This window comes from Grampus griseus (genome assembly GCF_964374135.1).
Source record: "Grampus griseus genome assembly, chromosome: 4".
NCBI classification, from domain to species: domain Eukaryota; kingdom Metazoa; phylum Chordata; class Mammalia; order Artiodactyla; family Delphinidae; genus Grampus; species Grampus griseus.
Genome location: NC_138997.1, coordinates 80,310,045 through 80,324,500, shown reverse-complemented (window position 1 = coordinate 80,324,500; position 14,456 = coordinate 80,310,045). Strand labels below are relative to the sequence as shown.

Genomic DNA, 14,456 nt, shown 5'->3' with positions numbered 1-14,456 from the left:
AGTTTTTGAAGAGATTACAGTCGAAAACTTCCCTAATACGGGAAAGGAAATAGCCACCCAATCCAGGAAACGCAGAGTCCCAGGCAGGATAAACCCAAGGAGAAACACACCAAGACACACAGTAATCAAATTGACAAAAATTAAAGGCAAAGAAAAATTATTAAAAGCAACAAGGGAAAAACGGCAAATAACATACAAGGGAACTCCCATAAGGTTAACAGCTGATTTCTCAGTAGAAACTCTACAAGCCAGAAGGGAGTGCCATGATATATTTAAAGTGATGAAAGGGAAGAATCTACAACCAAGGTTACTCTACCCAGCAAGGATCTCATTCATATTGGACAGAGAAATCAGAAGCTTTACAGACAAGCAAAAGCTAAGAGAATTCAACACCACTAAACCAGCTCTACAACAAATGCTAAAGGAACTTCTCTAAGTGGGAAATGCGAGTAGAAAAGGACCTACAAAAACAAACCCATGGGCTTCCCTGGTGGCGCAATGGTTGAGAGTCCGCCTGCCGATGCAGGAGACACGGGTTCGTGACCTGGTCCGGGAAGATCCCACATGCCGCGGAGCGGCTAGGCCCGTGAGCCATGGCCGCTAGGCCTGCGCACCCGGAGCCTGTGTTCCGCAACGGGAGAGGCCACAACAGTGAGAGGCCCACGTACTGCAAAGAAAAACAAAAAAAAAAAAACATAACAATCAACAAAATGGTAATAGGAACATACATATCGATAATTAGCTTAAACATGAATGGATTAAATACTCCAACCAAAAGACACAGGCTTGCTGAATGAGTACAAAAACAAGACCCAAATATATGCTGTCTATAAGAGACCCACTTCAGACCTAAGAACACATACAGACTGAAAGTAAGGGAATGGAAAAAGATATTGCATGCAAATGGAAATCAAAAGAAAGCTGGAGTAGCAATACTCATATCAGGTAAAATAGACTTTAAAGTAAAGAATGTTACAAGAGACAAGGAAGGGCACTACATAATGATCAAGGGATCAATCCAAGAAGAATATTTAACAATTGTAAACATATATGCACCCAAAATAGGAGCACTTCAGTACATAAGGCAACTGCTAACAGCTATAAGAGAGGAAATCAACGGTAGCGCAGTAATAGTGGGGGAATTTAACACCTTACTTTCACCAATGAGAAATCATCGAAACAGAAAATTAATAAGGAAACACAATAGAAGCAGATAGATTTAATTGATATTTATATCAGTTAAATGACACAATAGACCAGATAGATTTAATTGATATTTATAGGACATTCCATCCAAAAGCAGCTGACTGTACTTTCTTCTCAAGTGCACACGGAACATTCTCCGGGATAGATCACATCTTGAGTCACAAATCAAGCCTCAGTAAATTTAAGAAAATTGAAATCATATCAAGCATCTTTTCTGACGACAATGCTATGAGATTAGAAATCATTTATAGGGGAAAAAAGTGTAAAAAACACAAACACATGGAGGCTAAACAATATGTTACTAAATAACCAAGAGATCAGTGAAGACGTCAAAGAGGAAATCAGAAAATACCTGGAGACAAATTACAACGAAAACACAACGATACAAAACCTATGGGATGCAGCAAAAGCAGTTCTAAGAGGGAAGTTTATAGCAGTACAAGCCTACCTCAAGAGACAAGAAAAATCTCAAACAATCTAACCTTACATCTAAAGGAACTAGAGAAAGAAGAACAAACAAAACCCAAAGTTAGCAGAAGGAAAGAAATCGTAAAGATCAGAGCAGAAATTAATGATATAGGACAAAGAAAACATTATCGAAGATCAATATAACTAAAAGCTGTTTCTTTGAGAAGATAAAATTGCTGAACCTTTAGCCAGACTCATCAAGAAAAAGAGGGAGAGGACTCAAATCAATAAAATTAGAAATGAAAAAGGAGAAGTTACAACAGACACAGCAGAAATACAAAGCATCCTAAGAGACTACTACAAGCAACTCTATGCCAATAAAATGGACAACCTGGAAGAAATGGACAAATTCTTAGAAAGGTATCATCTTCCAGGACTGAACCAGGAAGAAATAGAAAATATGAACAGACCAATCACAAGTAATGAAATTGTGATTAAAAATCTTCCAAGAGGGCTTCCCTAGTGGAGCAGTGGTTGAGAGTCCACCTGCCAATTCTGGGGACACGGGTTCGTGCCCCGGTCTGGGAAGATCCCACATGCTGTGGAGTCGCTGGGCCTGTGAGCCATGGCCGCTGAGCCTGCGCGTCTGGAGCCTGTGCTCAGCAATGGGAGAGGCCACAACAGTGAGAGGTCCGCCTACAGCAAAAAAAAAAAAAATCTTCCAACAAAAGTCCATGACCCGATGGCTTCACAGGTGAATTCTATCAAACATTTAGAGCAGAGCCAACACCCATCCTTCTCAAACGCTTCCAAAACATTGCAGAGGAAGGAACACACCCAAACTCATTTCTATGAGGCCACCATCACCCTGATACCAAAACCAGACAAAGATACTACAAAAAAAGAAAATTACAGATCAATATCACTGATGAACATAGATGCAAAAATCCTCAACAAAATACTAGCAAACAGAATCCAACAACACATTAAAAGGATCATACACCATGATGAAGTGGGGTTTATTGCAGGGATGCAAGGATTCTTCAATATACGCAAATCAATCAGTGTGATACACCATATTAACAAATTGAAGAATAAAAACCATATGATCATCTTAAAAAATAATCTTCAACTTTTAAAATAGTTCACTACTATGCTATTTCACTATTGTATTCAGAAATATTTGTATATTAAGTGGTCAAGTAATTTTTTAACAGAAATGCTAAGAGTCCTTTTTGGTTAGGTAGATACCATTTTCTAGATAAATATTTGCTTTATAAACACATTTAGAGGCATGAATATTATGTATATGAAGCAAAAAATTTTCCCTTTTCAGAATGTTATAGAATGATTTTTTAATTTTCTTTAATTTTTTATTGAAGTATAGGTGCTGTACAATATTATATAAGTTACAGGTGTACAATTTTATGTTAATTACAGGTATACAGTATTATAAGTTACAGGTGTACAATATAGTGATACACAATTTTTAAAGGTTATATTCCATTTATACTTATAAAATAATATATATTTATTATTATTATAAAGTATTGGCTGTATTCCCCATGTTGTACAGTATATCCTTGTAGCTTATTTTATAGTTGATAATTTGTACCTCTTACAGCCCATCCCAATATTGCCTCTCCCTCCTTCTTTCTCCCCACTGCTCACCACTAGTTTGTTGTCTTTGTCTGTGAGTCTGCTTCTTTTTTGTTGTATTCTCTAGTTTTATTTTTTAGATTTCATGTTTAAGTGCTATCATACATAGTATTTGTCTTTCTTTATCTGACATATCACTTAGCATAATGCCCTCCAAGTAATTTTATGCTTTCTTGAAAATAAAGGATATTTGCTTGATAGTATCTTGTTTTTAGAATTGCACAGAAAGGAAGTTTCACATGTTACTTTATCACTTTATTTTAAGTTTGTGTCTATAGAAATGGATAGAAAGTAAGTCAGTAGATAAAGCTGACCAGAAGGATATGTCAACAACACGGGCAATACGAAAAAAACTAAGCCAATTAAGGGCAATTTGAGGTGTCTTAAGAAATAGAATGACTCATTTGTTGTAAAAAAAAAGGGTAGGCAGATATATAATTATAAATTTCTAAGACTTAATTATATGATTAAGGTAAAAATCTAGATTATTTTTAGCTTCAGTAGTTTCCATGTTTTATTCAGAAAACCTCTATTTTGGTTTGTTCTTAACTGGGATATCTTCCTATTTTGAATTTCAGGGCAGCAGCAATGACTCTCCGCACGGTATTATTGTCATTGCAAGCACTACTGGCAGCTGCAGAACCAGATGATCCACAAGATGCAGTAGTAGCAAATCAGGTAAGGTAGCTGCTTTTGAACGACTTTCTTGTACTTACCTATGAGTGTTTACTTTAGTGGTTTGCAGTGGTTAGAACAGAAGCATACATCTATTGAAAGTAAATTTGGAAATGGTTTCCTTTCTTGCTGTGAGATTATTGTATCAGATGTAATAGTGAAAACCTAATTTTGTGATTTTTTTTAACACAGTAGTTTGTTTATATGGTAGATGCTTTTTTCCTAACATATTATGAAGTTATCAAAAACACAATGTTGAAAGAATTACACAGTGAATACCCACATATCTACCTACCACCTTGATTCTATGGATTAACATTTTACTTCATGTGCTTTATCATGTGTGTATCCATTTGTCTGTCTCTTAATTCAGTGATGATCCTTCCCTCATGATAATGTTAATCAGCTCCAACTGTGGCACTGAGTAGTTGCATGGTGAAGGTTATCAAAAACCTTGTAATTGCCAAATGGAATAAATATTTTTCAGTTGTGATCTTTGATTTCCAAGGCAGAGGTTAGCAAATTACTGCCAGACTGACTGTTTATGTAAATAATGTTTTATTGGAACATAGCCACCCTCATTTGTTTACAGCTACAAGTGGCAGAATTGAATAATTATGACAGAGACAGTATTGTCTGAAAGCCTGAATAATTATTTTCTGGTCCTTTAAGAAAGTTTGCCAACCCACACTCTAAACCAGTGGTTCCCAACCATTTTGGAACCAGGGACTGGTTTTGTTGAAGACAATTTTTCTTCGGACCGGTGGTGGGGGGTGGGGTGGAGATGGTTCAGGCGGTGATGCGAGCGATGGGGAGCGGCAGGTGCAGCTTTGCTCGCTCGCTGCTCACCTCCTGCTGTGTGGACCGGTTCCTAACAGGCCGAGGATCGGTACTGGTCCGCAGCCTGGGGGTTGGGGACCCCTGCTCTAAACCAGTAGGATTTATTGAGCCTTGTGTGTGTTTTTTTTTTTTTTTTTGGCGGTATGCGGGCCTCTCACTGTTGTGGCCTCTCCCGTTGCGGAGCACAGGCTCCGGTCGCGCAGGCTCAGCAGCCATGGCTCACAGGCCCAGCCACTCCGTGGCATGTGGGATCTTCCCGGACCAGGGCACGAACCCATGTGCCCTGCATCGGCAGGCAGACTCTCAACCACTGCGCCACCAGGGAAGCCCTGTTATTTTTGTTTTTTAACCCAGAAATTTTTTTTTTCTTGACTTCTGAGATACTATTCTCTTTTCCCATCTTCGTAGTTGTGGTTGTTCCCTCCTACTTCCTACAGTTGTTTCTCTTCTTTCTCCACTCTGCCGCCCTGCATTTTTGTACCCAACCTGGGATTGAATCCGTGCCCCCTGCAGTGGAAGTGTGGAGTCCTAATTACTGGACCACCAAGGAATTACCTCTCCTCCCTTTTAAATATACTTTCTCAGTTCTTACACTGTTTCTTTCACTTTCCATTTTATACGCTCACTCGGACGATCATATCCATGCTGATATTACCACCTGTATGTTGATAACGATATTCAGGCTTGACCTCTGTCCTGAGCCCAAGAGCCTGTTTGGAAGTGGAGAGCTCTATATGAATATTCCATGGGTACCTTAGTACAGCATTCCCAAAACTGAATGCAGAATCTTAAACCTGTGAACCTGTTCATCGTTCTGTAATATAATCAGCTTATTTATATATCCCAGTCACAGGCTTGGAGTACTTCTCTATGTCTCCTTCTCTCTCGTATCCCAGTATCTCTCTGTCGTAATACTTCTCTGATTGACTTAATTCACATGTTTAAAAATTTCTCATTTTACTGCTCTGATGGAGCTCCCTACCTCAGCCTCTTCTTCCCCTCATATTCTGCACTGATAGCAGTTAGCTTTATAAAGTGTAAATCTTATTTCACTTTACTGTTAAAAACCTATTAGTAGCTTTACTATCACCTACTTGATAAGTCCAAATTGTTTAGTTTGAAGAGTTCCTCCATGATTTGAACTGTCTGTAAACCCAGTTTCATCTCCTAAATTCTTACTGTTCTTCAAACTCACGCTGTTCAAGATGGTATCATTCCTACATGTCATTTCACCCAGTCTGCCATTTTCCCTCTGCCTAAGAAAACATTTCCTCTTAGAAACTTCTTACTTTCCTTTGAAAAGTTCGTCACTCCTTATGTTGTATATATCCTTGTTAATGTGTTCTACTATTATTTGCCTTAGAGTGCTTAGAATTATGGTTTAACGTGTTATATATGTGCTATTGGTTCATTTTCGATAGTCAGAAACATGGCTTGAGTTCCAGCTTTGATTTCCTGTTGAGTTCTGAGCCTCAAAGGTTGAGGTTGGACTCAGTTTTCTTCTAACTCTGTTCAGTAGTTTGACTTATTTCCTTTTAATAATGGTGGAAACTAGATTTATCATTTTAATGTATAGAAATATTTAATGTGTATAAAACATCTTAAGAAATATTAAAGTGAATTTAATATTTTAAATTTATACTTGGCTTTATTAATTAATGGTAGTCCCAGAATATTTGAGAATAAATTTACTTCTTTCCAATGCATATGGAAAATCTTACCTTTTGAAAAGTACTCTATGGTGAGTTTATAATCATCTCAAAACATGTGCTGTAAGTTAGGACTTTGCATATGGGGTTTTCTTAAATCCCTGTACACTAATACAGCTCTAGCAAAACAGCAAAGTCAAGTTGTATTCTAGCCTGAGCTATGATTGATACAGAAGTTGGTTACATTTATTAATGTCCACATAATTTTAGAAGCTAGTAATTCTGTTTATCTCTGTAATGTTTGCCACTGCACAGTGTTTAGAGACAACTCTAATAACTCCATTTAGTATTAGTTTTCTGCTACTTTGTTGAAATTGGGGATTAAAGTTGATAAACGTTACTTTTGTTTTTCTTTCCTCAGTGCAACTTGTGAATCACAGCTTCAGGTTAAACAGTCTTTCCTTGAGTGACATAGTGTGTTTGCAGTGGAAAGTGAATCAGTCACATTTTAAAAATTGAATCTACATTTTACTTAGAAAAATCAGGTTTTTAGGCAATTAGGACATGAGTTAACTATATTGAATATTATAACTGCATTGTCATGCCAATCAATTTTTTTCCCCCATATAGTACAAACAAAATCCCGAAATGTTCAAACAGACAGCTCGACTTTGGGCACATGTGTATGCTGGAGCACCAGTTTCTAGTCCAGAATACACCAAAAAAATAGAAAACCTATGTGCTATGGGCTTTGATAGGGTAAGTACATAAAGGCATGTTGATTTTTACTTATTCATTAAATTATTGCTGCAAATCCTTGGCTGACAAAAGTGGCTCAAAAAAATACCCTAAATCTGATTTTGATAAGCAAACTTTGTTATTAAAACCAGTGATCTTTCTTTTTTTTTTTGGCTGATTCCAGTCATTGGTTTTAGAAGCTTCTTTTTATGAAGTGCAAGGTAACTTAAAAATGAAAAAAACAAGATGTGGTTTCTTAATATAAAGACAGTGGGTGATGCAGTATTTTAAAAATATTTCCTTGAGATTTTATTTATTTATTTATTTTGTCCCCTTTTCTTTTCTACAGAATGCAGTAATAGTGGCCTTGTCTTCAAAATCTTGGGATGTAGAGACTGCAACAGAATTGCTTCTGAGTAACTGAGACATAGAGCTGCTGATATAGTCAAGCTTGCCCCTTCTTGAGGAGCATCAACATCTGTTATTTTTAGGATTCTGCGTAGATTTCTTTTAAACTGGCATTCTTGCCTAATGATGTTATCTAGGCACCATTGGAGACTGAAAAAAATCTCTGCTCTGTAAATAAAGCTAATTAAACGTCTCTGTAAATTTAAAAAGGGGAAATACTTTAATTTTTTTCTTACTTAATAGTGTAAAAATTCTTTGAGCTAAGCTAAAACCATGGAAAAAACATGCTACTTTAGTGTTTAGCAGTGTACCAAGACTAGCAAGAGTTTGCTTCAGGATTTTGTTGAATAATTAAGATAATATTTTGAGTGTGTCAGGGCCATTCAAATCGTTGGTGTTGCATCACAGCTACCTTAACTGTTTTTAACATGGATCCTCTGTGCCTGTGAATTTACTTGCATGCTTGTACTTGACTTCTTAGGATGGGTAGCTGAAAAGACCACCATTTTAAGCATTTGAGAATTCTTAAATATGAGATTATTCAGAATTGAAGATGGTGACCTATTCAGAGCCTTTTTGTCCTTGTCAGCAGACTGGGACACCATATCTGTTTTTCCCCTCTTACCACACACAGCTAATATTCTAATAGTAAATTTCTCTCTTTGGTGGGGAAATGTGCTGAGGGACAGTATCCCTTGCTCCATTTTTAGGTTGTCCATTTGGAATGTTTTGTCACAATTCTTCACTCTTAGAACTTTCATATATAAGTAATAATGTAAAAACGGAGCTGCCAGTTTCGTTTCTCTTGCAAAAACAGTAAAAACTTGATGTTGCAGTATTCCCAGATTTAATGAAAGAACCCAGCTTAATTTTTCAGTGAATTTAACATCTTTCTATTTTTAAACTGATGAAATTTTTTTTTGACAACTTGCAAGGGTGAAATCAACTGTTGGCAGTTTTTTAAGCCTAATTTTGGCTTTATAAGAGATTGCTTTATCAGATCCTTTAAAAGTCACTCTTGTGTGCATTTCCCCCAATTGACACATGAAAGCTGTGTTGGTGTTTTACTGTACATACTTCAGATGCACATAGGAATAGAAGTGTGTTATAAATCTAGCTTTCTTTATGATGTTTCTGATAATATGAGAATTGAAAACTTTACCTTCTCTTGTACATAGTCAGACTTTCTATACGTATTAAACTTACATTTCATTCTAAGTTCAAAAGTTTGAAAATTATTAGTTTTGCAAGCTCAAACACTAATGTGACCATTTTATGAAGGGTGAAATGGATTTGTGTAGGCTGTTCTATACGTAGAAACACAGTTATTATTACATATTCAGGACCAATGCAAAAATAACAAAAATGTAATGGAATCAGAGTGAATTAAAGTAAGGCTGTATACTGAAAGTCATATTATAAAAGGTTTGCTTTCTTCAAGTGTTACTTATCCTAAATTACAATGGTTAAGTGTTTGGAAAATAGTTTTGAACCATAAATTCAGCATAATTTCATTTGACTTCTCAATAATCTTAGAAGCAATAAAAGAACCATTATTAAATATATTGTAATGTTAAGATGTGGAGGTTCTTCCAACAACTTGTAAGGCTTTCCTAATCAATAGTAAACTCTTGTAGTTGATTTTATTGCATACTAAACACAAGTTGCTGTTTTTTTCCCCTATATGTTTGCTTAAGTATAAATTTCTTTATACAATCACCTCCTTTTGTTGTAGTTTAGTTACTTTCTAAAGATGCCAAAGGAAACAAGATTTTTCTTTATTTATTTTAAATAGCTGAAACCGTGTACTTTTCTTTATATTTTTGAAGTAAGGTTGGAATTGTGTGAAAATGTGGACAGTTTTGTTCCATTGTTGGTTAGAATTAATTTTTATTTTTAGTGGCGGGTGGCTTGGTAATATTAGTAATATTTGGATTATTTTAAATATCAGACACCTCTACCCAGTTTACTATTTGCCTATTTTATCAGGGTATATTTAATTGTCCTGTGGTTTGACAAATGAGAGAGAAAGAACTGAGAATTTACTAAGGGTCAAGCATTATATACTTTGCTCTTGGAGGCAGCTATACCTTGCCTATGACTTTTATGCACATTAGCCCCTTAGGGTTTACTCATCTAACTACAGTTCAACATCCCCAATGCCCAGGAAATTGAAAAGTACAATATTTTGTATGAGAGGTTCTTCATAATGAATTTTTCATTTCTAAAATTTACCTCATTTACATTTAATGTGATAATCTCTTTCTTTTTCTGGTACATTTCCTACTGTCGCCTTCTGTTGTTTTGTTTGTTTGTTTTTGTTTTTTTCCTATTTTTCTACAGGTAGATTTATTTCCCAAACATAGAAATAAAGGCAGTTGCTCTTTTCTGTGGTCTTATATATGTTCGGAAAAAGAACATTAAAAGTGCAGGTCTAGGGAAGAGGTACCCTGATGGAAATTATTTTTATAATTCTCAATCATTTGTGATTTGTCAGTTGTGAAGGCCTCAAAAATTGTGGTAAAAAATATAAATAGTTTTATCCCATTTAGGGCAGACAGATTTGCTACAAGTCACTGATACTCCTATAGGCTTTTACTGTAATCAGGTCTGTTTCCTGAGTATGTGCCTGACCTTTAAAAGAACAAATAATTAGTTATGTAGTATTTCAGTACAGATGACTAAATGAATGAGTAGCAATTTGTGACCCAAATAAGTATACGGTAAGATATATAAATATTTGAGAAACTGGTACTAAATCAGATGCTCTGTGTTGGCTCCCCCAAATGTTTGGAATTGTGACTATGATTTACTTAAACACATAACACGTTCAAGTATATATGTGTGTGTTTGTATTCTGACCATTTTGCTTCTGAGGAGAGTTATCTATGGAATGAAATACATAATTTTTCTTTTTTTGGAAGTATTTCACGTTTGTGATTGCTGGTGGTGCTTAAAACTATGCAAAATAATTTTAAAGTATAGGAAAAAATTGGCAGATAAAGTGGATATTGCTTATTTATGCACTACAGAATGCAGCATATCGTATTACTGCTGCTTTGTAAGTTTATCAATGTGAAAAGCAGTTCTTGGCTCTAAGTGTATGCCTGATTTGAGCTTTTAAAACTCTACAATAGGGGTATAATAATGTTCCACGATCCTTGTTAGCACAGGAAACAAAAACTTTTTTTTTTTTTTTTTTTTTGGTGTTTTAAAGATGGATTTGGGCTTGGAAGAGTTGGAGCCAGGTATACTCTTGTACCTAGATGGAAACAATGTTTGGATAGGAAAAGGAAGCTGTTTACAGTTAACTTGATTTCATGGAGTTTTACAAAATGATGTTGTATTTAATCACTTTTTCTAGTTCAAGAAATTTCAATTCCAGGGTACAAACAATTGATTTTAAAAATTTGCGTTTCCATTCTTTTAGTACCAGTTAAAAATAAATGCTTAACATCAGCTATTTGCCGTCACTTGGGGAATAAGGTAACTTGAAGTATTTACTGATAAATAGCCTTTCTTCAAGTGTGACTTTTCTGCCGTGTCTACATATTATGTTACATGTTCTGTTTGCACTGTTGCAATATGGATCAAAAATCTTGTGGCATAAGGGTAGGGGAATGTCAGTATCTCACTTGTCCCATTTGTTCTGTTACTGCTCTGTTGGACTGATCTACCCTCATAAACCTGTGATCATCACCTAAATGTAAGTTGTGAATGTGTCACCTTTTGCTTGGTTATTTCAACCAAGCATTGAATATATACATATATATGTATATATTCAGTGCTGCTGTATATAATCAGGTGTGGCACAGTTTATCGGTTTGGTCCTAGGGGGTGAGTGGATTCATATCATTTGCACTGTGCTGTTAAATGATCCTTGTGTGCTTGCTGTTACCTACTTTTTACAGGCATCATAATAAAAGCTAGACTATTTCTTTGGGGGGAAAGAGACTTATTTAATGTAATTTAAAGACTTTTCCAATAGAAAATGAAATACTATTGAAAATAATATCTATTTTTTAGCTTTCAGCAATTGATGGTGCTTTGTTGTGGTGTCTGCTGGAAGTCTACTGCCATTATAGGGATTTTCATTAACTTCACTGAGAAAGAATCTTGCTTGTTAGCTTCTCTAGATCTCTATTCTAAACAATCTGTTAGTGATGATAAATTCTATAGGAGGATCTATTCTGAGCCGTTAACTTCCTGTAAGGGGAAAATTGGGTGGGTTACCAGAAAGACTATTGAAGCAGGGTGGGCTGGGGGTGGAGGGTTGGGTATTTGTCTTGAGAATTAAAAACTACGAAACACTTTTGTACACAACTGATTTTTTAAAAAATAAACACATTTTTAAAGATGTTGAATTTTTTTTCCCCCTTACTGGGAATTCTTAAAAATAAATGCATGCATGTTTTCCCCTGAAAATGGTTTATATCTTCTTTCTAGGTGCTCATCAATAGACAGACAGTTAAGCCTCCACATTGCTTTAAACAAGAAAAACAACCAAGTAGATATTTCTACTAGGCACGTTTTACAGTAATGAGTATATGTTGATAAATGCAATAAATTATATTAGTGCTTTGAATTTTAAAATAGATTGAAATTCTCATTAAAACTATTTGAAAATATAACACTATTTGGCTAGATTCTAATCCAAAATTTAGAGTAATCCAGAGGTAGTTGATACTGAAAGTAATATTTATTTTCATGTAAGCACACAAATCTTTCTGGAAAGGTTGCCTATACAGTGACAAGGACTCTGAATTGTTTCAGCAAGTTCTGGGTTATACTGGATAACTTCTGCCACTGTTGATACTGATAATTAGAAGAGGCTATGTTGGTTAGGGTTTGTATTATTTCATATGGCAAACTGATTGTTAACTTTGTGTCTCTAGGGTATTTACTACCAGCTTTCAGCAGGCTTATGAGTTACTATAGCCTGGAGATGGAATTGCTTCTCACTGGAATACCAGTATGAAGGGCTCTTTTCATGGAGCAAGCTATATCCTTACATATTAAAAATCAAGGATAACAAATGGAATTCGAGAGTCCTCATGCTAATCCTTAGCACAGGATGGTCAAATTCAAATGATAGTAAACACTTGGTATGTGTTTTGTTTCATTCATCAAAGAATTAACATGAATTCTCTAAAGTTTTTAGGAGTATTTCCTACAGTAATATACTATCTACTCAAGTATTCATATTGTAATGTTCATTTCCCCTCATTGAATTTCAGTAAAAGTATATTAAAGCACAACTTTATAAATATACTTAATCTTTTATCATAAATTACTTTTTAATAGGATGTTGACCAAAGTCAAGAAGGGCAATCTGTTTTAAATGTTCAGTTTACGATACTTGATACTTGTAGAGCCTTTTTTCAAGATACACAGATAAAACAAGGCAAACACTATAAAACGGGGCAAAATTTCAGAAACTCAGAGTGTTTCATACTTAGTTAATATACCTAGTACTCTGTTTCTCCCTTACAGTGTAAAAGCTTAGCTACATGTACAGAATATACCTCATTTTTATTAAGAGCAACAAATAGTGACTTTTATCTCCTACACAGCTAACATTCAGCTCTCTAGTTACTGTATTCCTCAGCTCTTCATTTTTAGTATGTGAAAAATATATATTCCTTTGCTATATACATTCATTATTATTTGTATTATATTGATAGATGAATGTCCTCCTGTCCTAAGTAGTACTGAGGAACAGGATTAATGACGTTCAGGTGGTATCTCCTAACCATATTCATAGAATTACAGAATTTTAAGGAAAAGGAGACCTTCCAGTCTCCTTTTTTAAAATAGATCGATTAAAATAAGTTGGATACCTAGAGTCACAGGTTATTTGGGGGGGACAATCCCTTAATATTGTTATTTATATGTGCCTACTAAACCTGGTAGCTTTTTGAGACCTAAAATGCTATTCTTGTTTTCCTTAAAAATAGGAAATGTGGAGGGATCCTTTGCAAGCATGAAAAGGAAAACCAGTTCAGGTGAGAGTGAGGTCTTCATTCCAAGGGAAGTATATCCAAACCACTCCTCATGGTATGAATTGAATAGAATGTTTTGATGAACTAAGTTCAACTGTAGGGTTTCATGACTTCTACTGAAGTTGCTTTACATGCACCAGGCACACTTTTTTTCTGATGTTTGGAAGAATAGAATAAATAGCATTGTTCTTGGTTTATGCAACCCATAGAAAAAGATCTTTTAGACTGCAAAATCTAATTGGCCCTAAATGTTGTATTCCATTACAGATACTTTAGTTCTTAATTGCATAATGTCATACTTCTGTGTATATGAGGAGAAGAGGTAGTTCATCTTTGGTTAGTTAAGATGTCATGACCTGGAGGTAAAACAAAGGCAAAATTTTAATAAGGAAACAAATTCAGGATAATAGTCTGCTGAGGTGATTATTAGCATGGTTGATTTTCTTCATTAAAAAAATTATTTTTCCAAATAATAAATGTGCATTCTTAAAATTTATTTATTTATTTTTGGTTGCATTGGGTCTTCTTTGCTGTGCACGGGCTTTCTTTAGTTGCGGCCAGCAGCGGTTGCTCTTTGTTGCAGTGCGTGGGCTTCTCATTGCGGTGGCTTCTCTTGTTGCGGAGCATGGGCTCTAGGCGCGTGGGCTTCAGTAGTTGTGGCGCTCTGGCTCTAGAGCACAGGCTCAGTAATTGTGGTACATGGGCTTAGTTGCCCCACGGCATGTGGGATCCTCCCTGACCAGGGCTCAAACCCGTGTCCCCTGCTTTGGCAGGCGGTTTCTTAACCACTGTGCCACCAGGGAAGTCCCATAAACGTGTATTTTTAAAAATTAGTAGTGGTGAAGAGTCCACAGTGGAAAATGTGTGATCC

General features: G+C 35.6%; 1 protein-coding gene across 2 annotated transcripts in view; it reads left to right on the top strand.

Annotated features, from left to right (window-relative positions):
- The window catches only part of UBE2K (ubiquitin conjugating enzyme E2 K), an 81,333-nt gene extending 69,714 nt beyond the window's left edge, over positions 1-11,619 (top strand). For both annotated transcript variants that reach the window (XM_082653933.1, XM_082653932.1), the window contains 3 exons: positions 3,852-3,951; positions 7,068-7,196; positions 7,525-11,619. In XM_082653933.1, coding sequence (XP_082510059.1) covers positions 3,852-3,951; positions 7,068-7,196; positions 7,525-7,599 — 304 coding nt within the window. In that variant the 3' untranslated portion in view covers positions 7,600-11,619. The remainder of the gene's footprint in view (positions 1-3,851; positions 3,952-7,067; positions 7,197-7,524) is intronic.
- The last annotated feature ends 2,837 nt before the right edge of the window (positions 11,620-14,456 follow it).